The following is an 11,238-nucleotide window of genomic DNA, read 5'->3' as shown; positions in this document are numbered from 1 at the left end:
CAGGCTGGGATTGATAGAGGCTGTACACAAAGGATATAGATTGAATATATTGCTGTAAAGCAACTCCTCCAGCCAATTCAGACATTACAGTTTGATTCCAAACTATTGCTGTGACCTGAGGTCCCAGGGTGGGGTGGTTTTGAAGACACCACAAAAGTAAGAAATGAATCCATTTAAAAACTAGTATAGTACATTTTTAGGGTACATCAAGTAGGTAAAGACTGAAGATGTTCAGATCCCTTTTGGGTATGGACTCATTAAAACCTACTAGAGATTTAGTGCCTTAAACGCTCCTTGCTGTATTCAACCATAATAATGCTAGTTTAAAAGGAGGTTCTGCCAATTCAGGAAACCTATTTTGAATTTGCATGAGTTTGATTTTTTTTTTTTTTTTTGGTAAACTAGACTATTACAGCCCATTTGTCATTGGTAAAATGTTCTTAGAAAGAGTCAAATATCTCTTGCTGTTAAGTGGCTGCACTTCAGTGGTGTGGATGAAGTGATTCTTGTAGACATTGAATTTGCAAAGCACATTTGTCATTAAGGACTAAAGGTGCTATGTAAATATAAGGTGATTACACAAATGATAGGAGACCCTCTTATACTTGCACATCTGCAAATTATGAGGTAAATTTTCCACTAATGAGATGTGGTAGCAACACAAGACCTTGCTACAGCTCTGTACTAAGATTTCATTGTATGCCAGTAAATGTTCTGTAGCATATGTATTAAAAGTAATGAAGTGTTATTAAAACTAACCTAGCCTTCTCAAATAAATGAGCAGAATATAGTTTGATGCATTCTTTGCTTGCTGTGTTCTTGCTTGCTGGTTTGTAAAAATCTGGTTCTTATTGTGCATGTATTAGCAAGTTTCTGTTGTAGTTAACTTACTTGTTGTAGGGAAGATGCATCCTCAGAGCTTACTTTTCCCTTGTGCAGTTAAGTCTCTTCCTTATCGGCATCATTGTTTGTTTCAAGCAGTACTGTCCTCCCATGTTTTTGGATAGTCTCACTTCAACCTTAACAAGCAGCACCCCAGGCAATATCATCACATCTACCAGCCACCAGGAGAGCAGCACTCACGTTAGTTCTTCAAGCAGGAGCGAGACAGGAGTCATAACCAGCAGTGGGAGCAGCATTCCTGACATCATCTCATTAGACTGAAACACTGGCAGCAAAAAAACTCTAGGAGTAATTGCACAAAGCTGCTCGTCATGACTGGAGAAGGAACTGCAGTGTCTTGGAAGCTATTTTGATATTTATTAAAAAGACAGATTGATTCTGTTGCCTTCTGAAAGTCGAGTAAAACTACATCTACAGTAGGAACTTGAAATGATTAGAACTTTTTTTTTTCTTGGTCACAAAATATTTGGAGTAAAAAAAAGACAGTCAGAACAAACATACCCTTTGGCTTGTTCTGGGGAAACTGAATTTGTTTTGTTGTTGGATGGATTCCTACACAGCAATAATGTAAAAAACAACAACTTTTTTTAAATAAAAAAGGCACTTAACCACTCTAGAATGAAAACAGCATATGTTTATCCTGGATACAGGAAAAAGGTGCAGAAGTCTGCAGTGCTGAATTCTTTCACTGCAGCCTGTAATAAACTTCATTTAGAATAATGAAGGTTTGTGAAATAGCCATGATTTGTGCTATATTTGTTTGTTCCTTACATCCTTCTTTCCCCTTCCTCCCCCTTCCATGGCAAAAAAAAATTCCTGTAAATAGTTTTTTCCTGATTGTGGTGTTCACTTATGAATGCAAATTCCTAAAGTGTTCTTCCTTGTGTATTTTGGAGAAAAACTATGCAAACCCTTCATCATACAGATGTTAATGTGTGCTTTCAATTCATAGTGTAAACACAACAAACTGCTATGCAGAACCTGGCTGTAGTCCTTTAACTTCTGGCCAGGCCTCTTGTATAAGGTGGAAAGTGTAAAAAAAACAAAAAAAAAAAAAAAAAAACTAAAAAAAAAGAAATCCTTGTTCTTCCTTCATGTAATTGCCTACCCATACTAGTTCATAAAACTAAACTGTCTGTCCTTCAGTGCAGCTGTTGGAATCACAAAGTCGTTTATCTGTCTAGTCTGTCCTTTGTCCAGTGCAGGATTGTTCTTGGTGCATATTTGCCAAAGCTTTGTCTAGTTGAGCTTTAAATGATTCAAACAGCTTCACCCGCCTTTTTGCTATTGCACAGTGTGACACAACGTTTGGGAAACTGTCTTCACTCTTTCAGCCCATTACTCCTTGTTATAACTTCATGGTAGACTAGAGGGTTTCTTTGTTGTGATAATCATCAAACCAGTGTAGACACTGTCCCTGCCTGGTCAAAATATACATATAGGGCCAAATCATGCAAGGTTTCTTAACAGTACTATTGTGTATAGTGTCTAGAAGGGTTTGCTGATCAGGACTATAATTAATCTTTCCTCCTAATCCCTCCCTTTAATATTGTTTTAATCTTTGCTTTCCTCTTATCTGATATTTTCTTTGGTGGTACCCAGAATTGTACATGATATTCTATGGATGATCTCAGTGCTGTATGTTGGAAGGGGTTACAGACCAGGAAAGTGATAAGGAAATGCATTGCTTTAGAGCTGGAATCTTGGTATTGTCTGTCTTGACATTGCACCTTTTCCAAGTATAGTGTTTGTTGACTATATTTAAAATTCTTCCCGTAACAACTCACTTTCATTCTTTCCTGTCTCTTCCCTAATATCTTTTAGGTACTAGATGGGGAAGTGTTGCATTTGGTTCAGTGTGGTTTATGCCTCCAAAAGCCATACTTACGGCACTTGTTACCATAGTATTTGAACTAAGTGTAAATACAGGAGATGTTAAAACAGGGCTTATTGCACATCCCTTTGCCATCCTCCACTCCCACCCCAAATAATCGGCATCTGTTACTCGTAGCTTTTTTGTATGCTCTTTCAGCTAGTCTTCAGTTCATGTCAATCTTAATAGTGCACCCCCCCACTTTTTTCCCTTTGTCCACTAACTTTGTACCTATTAAATGAGCAAGGTTTTTTTCTGGCATGATTTGTTAATAAAGCCAAGCTGCTTATTGTTTCTAATTTTCTTTAGGTGATTAGTGTTTTTTCTCTATACTAATTGCATAGTTGAAGTAAAAATAGCATAGTCATGCTAATTTTGGGACACTAAAGATAAACAATATTTTTAAAAGTTCTCTTGTACTAAGAACACATGGTACTTTGCAGATGCACTAAGTCACTGGCATGGATCAGCATTTGTCACACTCTGTCAGTACCTGGGCCGGGGAAGCTAATGATCCAACCAGCGGACCAAATTCAGTGGTGAATCCTGGTGATGTGCCGCCTGAGGCATGTTGTGGATGACTGGAGTAGAAGTCAGTGACCAACACCGGCATTCTGATAGAGTGGATCATAAACTAACATGCGAAGCACTGAATTGCAATATGCAGTTCTATAATTTCCTAGTCTGTTGTATCTGCTCAATTAGAGGGAAAGGGTATTTCTTGTCTCTGAGCAGCAGACAACTGAGGAAACATACTTAGAGTTGCCCGTGATCAGCAGATTTGTTCCGTGCTCCCTTCCATTTGAGCAGGGTGGAAGGGTATGTCTGTACTGCATAGCGTACCTGTGCCTCCTACGCTTGCTTGGAACATCCATACTGCAGCCGTGAAATGAAGTGACAAGCTGTCCCTTCACCATTTGAGAACTATATGCGGAAGGTTTTGCCAGTGATGCATGCAGTTCTACAGCAACTAGTATAGTCTGTTTTTCCACTCATTCTCAGACGGATGTCTAGTGTATTGGCTTCCATTGCCAGAAGCCAAAGTCGTGTGGTATAACTGCCTTAGTCCCTGTCCAGAAAGTGATGTCTGGTTTGACCTGTATAGCTGAGTGAAGATTCTTTCCTGTAAGTAAAACTGGATCTAGGGAGAGCCAAAAGCCCACAACAACCCTTTGACCTGGGCTGGATTTGAAGAACTGGCAGTGCAGCAATGAGAAATAGCTATGCGTTGGTGAAGTCCACAGGACAGATTCTGTGCCATATCTCCAGGAGACCCAGCACCAAACATACCCAAGAGGCAAAAGGTGGCTTTAAGCTACACTTTTTTCCCCTCTGCCCAATTCTTGGTTGGCAGGAAGCTTGCTGTGGGCCGAGTGTAAATTAGAGTTGCCCCCGGGATACACTAGTATACAAGGGGCTCTAAAGGGCTGCTCTGCAACCAGGGACAAGAAAAAATGATTCACCTGACAAACCCACTCCAACGGTGGGCTGCATGGGTGCTTGATGGCCTAATGTATCCTGACAGACAGCCCCCTACAGAGGCTGCAGTAGAGGGGGATAATCCCTCTTTCAGCTTTTCTTATGCTTTGATCAGTGCTCAGTTTCTCAACAGTACATTCTTTGTGAGAGACCAAGCAATGGAATTTGCAACAGAATTGAAGTTTTTCCTTGGCACCACTGGTTGGTATGTAGCAAACGCTTCATTAGTATAAATCAGGTGCATGGGGGAGGGGAGCTGTTCAGCCGTATAACAATGATCATTACATTAAGTAATTGGGGGGGCAAATGCAGTCTCCACTTTCAAACACAGCTCTTCTCGGGGAAGCTTACAAGCACTGACAGGAAGTCAAGTTTGAGCTGTGTGGTTTAGCTTGACAAATGTAATTCAATTTTGACCATCGCTGTTTTCCTCGGCAGTTGCAAACTGGCATTGTAGAATGAGAGAGGAGTTATGGCAGTTGTTTTTCAAAGTTGGGCTTATTTTGTTTTAAAAACTGGCAAAACTTTTTGATGGATGCCTATGCAAGGTTTACATTCAATTAATAGGAAAGCATAGTTCTAAATATCAGGTGCAACCCTACAGTGACAGTCATGAAAGCAATTGAAAGACTTCCATGGACAAACTATAGCTGGCTACAGTTCTAATACTATACAGCTGTACATACAGCAGCGACTAGCTAAGACATTTGTGGACGGTTCCTAACAGACTGCTTTGACATGTCAGTCATACCAACCCTTCTGGTAGAAAGTTTATATTGAATATTTTGAGTACTCTAGGGAACAGAGTTCATAGTGTTGGAGAACATGCTGAATTGGGCAGCCTAGGGTACCCTTATTTCACCCATGCACTAGGGGGAGAAGGGGGAACATTTAAGGCTTTGTACTTCAGCATGTTTTTGCTTCATAGCAAGATTGATGTATATTGAGTTTATTAGTGTAAAAAATGTATGGAGAAAAGAGTGCTTCCATTTAGCTTCCACTATAAAAGAACCTGTTTTTTTTTTTCTTCTTCTTCTTCCTGCTTTGAGTGGAACTGAACTGAACATAGCCAGATACTGTTCAGCTGCTAGAGGAAAGTAGTTTCTACCACTGTTTTAAAAAAAAAAAAAAATTCCCTACCACTATTACCTACTCTAATGGGTAGAGAAAATAGTGGTAGAGAAAAGCCCAATGAGCCTCACCCCCACAAACTGATGATCACTATTATTTGGAGGAGCTCTGGAGCAGGTGTCCCCCTAACACCTTTTTAGTTACATTATTTAACTCTTTCAGAAACTGGAACAAGCTAGTAAGAAATTGTGGGTTGTTTTTTCTAATTGTCTAGTTCAGTTTCCCTACTACCAAAACAGATGTTCTGAATGAATCTAGATTATTAATCTTGTGTTAAAAGGCTTGGTTTCTAAGATCACTTTCACTATATCTTTAAGAACATGTAGGTTTTCAAAGGGGTATGTGAAATAGATTATTAGCTTTAAGGGGACTAAGAAGAAAAACCTAAATTTAGTTAAGAATTCTTGCATAATTCTGTAGTAAAACGGCTGCCTCCACTGTTTTCTACATCAGGACAGTTGTGAAACAGACTACATGTTAATGGAGAGAATCTCTTCTTTTAAAAGAACTTCAGGCCGTTAGTTCCCACTTACCTACACTTTTCACAAAGGTAACTACAGAGTGGCCTGCTTACAAAAATAACCCCTCTAATCAGTCAATGTAACTTTTTTTAATAGATTTTATTTTTTTTGGCAATGAACATGATCTAACTGCAATATGCTGGATTGTTTGTATTCAATGATGTTCTCAAAGCTTCCTGGTTTTGAGGAAATGTAACATATAAGCAGAGAAGGTGGTTACAATTTATCTAAGAAGTCGTCCAGAGGTGGAATACCCTCCTTCAAGCCTTTGCGCTTGCGTGTTTCAGCCACAATTTGCCCAAGACGAGAAGTTGCATCATAAGGATCTCCAGCCAAAAGTTGCCAATGATCAAAGATACATTGCGGAAAAGCTTGACCACCAGTGTTGGACCTCAAGTCAGCAGTGAAACCTGGTGGGGGGAAGGAAGCAAAGTCAGCCAGTCATACCTGCTGTGTCTAGGCAGAGTTGGAAGCCCTACTGTGCATTGAATAGTTTTTGCTAGAATGGCACAGTTGAGTGAGATTCTTGAAGTGTGCGTTTTGCTCTAGAGCAGAGCACCCAGAGAGAAAACAGTGTGAACTCCAGTTACTGTACAAGAGAGAACCTCTCCTTTCTAGCTGTGTAAACACCAAGCTGCTAAGCTCAACTTGGGAAGAGCATGATTAAAAAAAATAAAGCACTCAATAACTAAAATAGCCAGTGTTGTATTGTAATCCCCCCCATTGTCCACTGTTTAATTCTTAGAACAGTAGTGACAATCACACAAGACACCTCTAATCCTTCCTTCACACCTACCGCTCCTGCTCCCAATGCAATCTGTTGCTCTGTGCTGGTTTCTTAGTGGAAAGCAAAAGCAATGAAACCAGAAAAAAGGTTGGGGGATAGGGTGGAGCAGTCCTATCTTGACCCTTCCTTTCCAACAGCCAGAAAGTATTGTAGGGTTCAGTACTGTATGCATGTGCTTTCCCAACTGCAACCTCTAGGAAACTGACCAGGCTGATGCCTGAAGTTTACCATTTTGTTTTTTTCCAGGTTTCTAACTGAACACATTAACCTCTTATTTACTTTTCACCTAATTGTAATTACAACTGAACTGCTAGTACCAGTATTGCAATGGCTAACTCCTAGGCACCCCCCTTCCTGGGGGAATCTCAGACTCTACTTAGGCACCTGTATTCATTGTACTATGCACAGGGGAGACGTAAGCACTGCAGAAGCCAGCAAGCTGAAAGGGGAGCTGCCTAAATTAGCCATGAGTGAAATGCCAAGAAGAGCGGGTGGACGGGGGAGAAGAGACCCACTCCATTACAACCAGGGTACTCACCTGGGCTGAGGGGCAAGTCAGGTTCAGGCCCTGCTGGGGACTTGAACTTTACTCCCTCATGACAGATGAGAGTACCCTGACCCCTGGGTTATTGTGCATTCTGGACCCACACACTTGTCTCATGGATGGGGCCCAAACCCACAGCTGTGCCTATACTATCAGGCCCTATGGGGAGATAGGTGGAAGACAACTGACATGAGAAACTGCAGGGTTTCAGCAAAAGCTGTGGTCCCAGTGTCAGGAGTGCTGCTGGCTTTTGTGCATGCCCATCAGCAGAAACGTAGGTGGCAGCTGAATGGCAGACACACCTAAATGATGGACTTAAGTACCTTTGTGGATCTTGCCCTTTTTCCCTAGGTGAGCAATTCCTATGCATCAGAACTACTTCGGATGTAAGTATGTTCATTAAAAAAGGATGACTGACTTTTTCACCTTTCCCTCTTCACAAAACTACTACTGCCTTGTCTCCCCTCCCCTCCCCTCCCCCCCGCCGCAGCAATTCAGCTATGTGACTAGCTCCTTACTAACTGCGATATCAGTACTCCTGGAAATGCAACTTAGTATGAACTATAGGGAAAATATCAGTTTTTTGAACATCTTCAGTTCATCAGCTGAGAATGACAAGCTGTACCTATACCAAGGAAATCTAGGTGCAACTGTTTCGGAATTTGGGTTTCAACAAGATGCTCTGGTTTAAATTATGACTCAAGGTACAGAATAATCTGCAACCTACACAGTGTATCCTATCATTAGAAAAAGTTTAAATGTCTAATTGCAAATAGCACCTTCCAAACAGGAAACAAAGAAACCCATGTAATGTCTGTCTGAATCTCCAGAGAAACAAATAGTTCTATTGTGTGAATTGCCTTATTCTTACAATGTTAACTCTGAAACCTAAAGATGATCCTTTAAATACTCATTTCATACGGATAATTTCAGCAGAACTATCTAGTTAATATGCTTCTCACAACAGCTAGCTGTCTCAGACTATGTCAAAAGCCCATCTATTATCTTGTCCCCCTGCCCTACAGCTGGCAAAGCCTCCAGCTTCACTACTGAACACATCCCCACTGCCAAAGGGCAGTTTCAGTTTAAAAAAAAAAACTGACAAGTTATGGGCAGTGACGGAAAGGGATATAATAAGTTAATCAGTAAGGCTATGTAGATTGTATTATTCGTTTAAAACATCAGGCTACCTCCTGGGCTGTGGTACGCTGGTGTAGCTCTGCGTTACACACAAGTTTGCTACAGCATAAGAGGGGCCTTAGGTCCTGCTTTTAATAAATATCTTTAGTGACAGAAGTAGTGTCCTGGTCACTCTGGAATGTCCTCAGCTGGGAAGAGTAAGTTGCATGTGTCCGCACAGGGTGCCAAGAAGTTATTAAAGCCTAGCGGAGAAGGTGGTTGAAGATGCAAAAAACAGCAGGAAGGAAGTCAGATGTAAGAATTCCCATTTCATTAACTCCCAGCCACTTTGGTGGAAGTCTTCCCCCACCTCCAGACCTACTTAAGGAAGGTACAAGGAGTTGGCTAAAGACAATTTGGCGGCCTTACCAAAAGACTCATTTACAGGTAGATAAGCCTTGACCACAAACATCGGGGTTCCTGCCACTTGGAATTCGTCAAAGACATGACCCCGTTTCCTGTTCAGCACACCATAGATACCACCAACCACTTGTTCGGGGCACTATGAAGAAAAATGTTACTAAGTTACATACAGATAGCCGTGGCTTGGTCATTGAACATAGCAGCACTAAACTTAGCACCAGACAATCCCTTTGGATTCTTCTCCTACCCTGGAACCACCTCTCTGTGTGCCTGCTTCCCTCCTCCAAATCTCTCCAAGGCGCTTCTTCCCCAGTCTCAGGTTGTACAATTCCCAGCACGTCATTTGTGTCTACAATAGACTGGACTGCTGCATATGTTGGTGCCACACTGTCCAAAGGTTGTCGTGTTCAGTAAAGAACTGCTGCTCACTTTTTTACCCAGAATAATAATTCTCTACATCTTTTAGTGAAAGGGCAGATCAGTGATAGGCAGGACTCCCATCATTTGTCTAAAACTAAGTGCACACTAAGGTAAACATGTAAATGGAATTATGTAAAAGAGAGCTTGACACACACTGATAACGCTATTTAAAACAGTCAAGGTACTACTACAGGTGCTAAAAAGAACGGTTTTGCAGCAGTAGCCACTGCGAGCAGATCCAATTCTTCACTGCGATGCCCTCACTTGGCCGGGGGGACTGCGGGAAAGTGAAGTGATTCAGGCAACTCTACTGATAGTGTCTTCTGGCAGGGGATTTTTACCAGTACACATTTCTAAATGATGGCAGGCATTGAACTTGAGGGGTTTTTTTGTTTTGTTTTTTTTAAGGCAACCCCGTGTGTGTTTTGCTGTAGCAAGTAATACCTACTTTTAGTACAAATAGAAATTTCCTGAGGTCTTGTATTTACCAAACAAAGTAATTTGAACCCTTCCTCCTCTTCCCCCCCAAATAAAAGCGAAGTCAGCGGAAGGCTTGGTCTACACTACAGCGTTAGGTTGACATGAGGTAGCTTACGTCAACCGAACTATGTCAGTGTCTGTGCTACAGCCTTGCTCCCACCGATGTATATGCCCTACTATACTGCCATAACTCCACCTCCACGAGAGGCTTAGGGTCGATGTAGACACTGTGTTCCTTACATCAGAGTTGTGAAATTGATAAGAAAGCCAGCTCCCAGCTGGGCTGCTGCCTGATCTCAGCTCCCAGCCTCCCAACGCTGCCCCTCTTCAGTTGGTGGAAGTGCTCCTGGTGACTGCGGTGGCTATACAGGTTGACTTAAGATCACAGTGTAGACATGCCCTTACAGAGTAGGTCAAAACTCTAGAAAAAACTGCTGGTTAAGTATACAGAGACATATTTAGAGCTAGAGCTGCTTATACTGCCCTCTTTTCTGCTCTGGTTTAGGTCCTCAGGACACTTGCAGGGAGACCCTCTTTTTTCAAGGGTTCAGTTACCCCTGTTTTCTCTTGAATGTCCTTAGTAATAAAGGACAGAAGAGAAAGGCAGAACAAGTTCTTAGTTTCCCTGAGTGGCACTGGCAGTTCATGAAGAACAGTGTGATTTAACGCAATGCATGTAGCTGTCACTGCTCAAACTCGACCCTGTTCCAAACACACAAAACTCAAACTCTACCATCTTCAGAACACAGGACCAATTTCTAAAAAAAAACAAAAACACAGCAAGTGCAACATTCTTAACCCAGAAACAATATTTGTACAATGATATTCCTTTCGTGTCTCCACTACATCACCCTCTGACATACCTGGATCTCCAGGAGATAGATGGGCTCCATAAGTCTGGGCTGTGCTGTCAGAGCAGAGGCACACAGGACACTCCTGGCAGTGGGAAGTATTTGCGCACCACCACGGTGGATCGCATCAGCATGCAGAGTAACATCATGGATATCAAAACGAACGCCCCTCATGTTCTCCCCACACAACACACCCTGCAAGAGAGTCAATGGCCTTTTACAGAATTGAAAGGAAAATGGTGGATTTGATACTGTAACTTTTTACTACTTTGAACGTTTTTACAGATATGGGAGTTCACTTGGAAATCTATTTGACCATGTGCTTACACTGACACCTTGACCTTCAACTTAGAGTCATAAACACTCCTTTTGGTAGTGAGCAGATACCCTGAAGGAACAGAAGAACTATTCATTGCAACGTGGAAATGCAAGTTTTAAGAACACAGACGTTTTCACAACAAAGCTGCACTTGGAATCAAAGTTCAACCACTCGTAGACTGCAAACTATTTAATATTTGGGTGGAGGAATTCCAGGCATTTACAGTCACTAGAAATCTTCCATCTAAATAGAGTTTCAATTTTTTTTTTTGTTTTTTGCTGAAACTGTTCATAGTTTTGTGTAATTTCCTAACAGTTCTAATAAACAAGTTGTCTTTTCCTAAAGGTTACATATATATTCTATCACTAGATAAAAAGGTGTTTGGATA

At 41.4% G+C, this 11,238-nt stretch overlaps 2 protein-coding genes across 20 annotated transcripts in view; one reads left to right on the top strand and one right to left on the bottom strand.

Annotated features, from left to right (window-relative positions):
* PIAS2 (protein inhibitor of activated STAT 2) overlaps positions 1-6,318 on the top strand; it is a 64,634-nt gene extending 58,316 nt beyond the window's left edge. For 9 of the 19 annotated variants that reach the window (XM_065549976.1, XM_065549967.1, XM_065549970.1 and 6 more), the window contains one exon: positions 982-6,318. In XM_065549976.1, coding sequence (XP_065406048.1) covers positions 982-1,007 — 26 coding nt within the window. In that variant the 3' untranslated portion in view covers positions 1,008-6,318. Of the gene's footprint in view, positions 1-939 lie in introns of all 19 variants that reach the window. The other 10 variants (XM_065549965.1, XM_065549977.1, XM_065549971.1 and 7 more) reach the window with 3 other exon arrangements.
* The window catches only part of LOC101938496 (elongation factor 2-like), a 31,629-nt gene continuing 26,378 nt past the window's right edge, over positions 5,988-11,238 (bottom strand). Inside the window, exons 13-15 of the mRNA XM_008166050.4 lie at positions 10,544-10,726; positions 8,787-8,919; positions 5,988-6,317 (exon numbers count right to left, since the gene is read on the bottom strand). Of these exons, the coding sequence (XP_008164272.2) occupies positions 6,124-6,317; positions 8,787-8,919; positions 10,544-10,726 (510 nt within the window). The 3' untranslated portion in view covers positions 5,988-6,123. The remainder of the gene's footprint in view (positions 6,318-8,786; positions 8,920-10,543; positions 10,727-11,238) is intronic.

Source organism: Chrysemys picta, chromosome 6 (assembly GCF_011386835.1).
Source record: "Chrysemys picta bellii isolate R12L10 chromosome 6, ASM1138683v2, whole genome shotgun sequence".
Classification (NCBI taxonomy): Eukaryota; Metazoa; Chordata; order Testudines; family Emydidae; genus Chrysemys; species Chrysemys picta.
The sequence above is the reverse complement of the archived record's forward strand: the minus strand, read 5'-3'. Positions and strand labels throughout refer to the sequence as shown.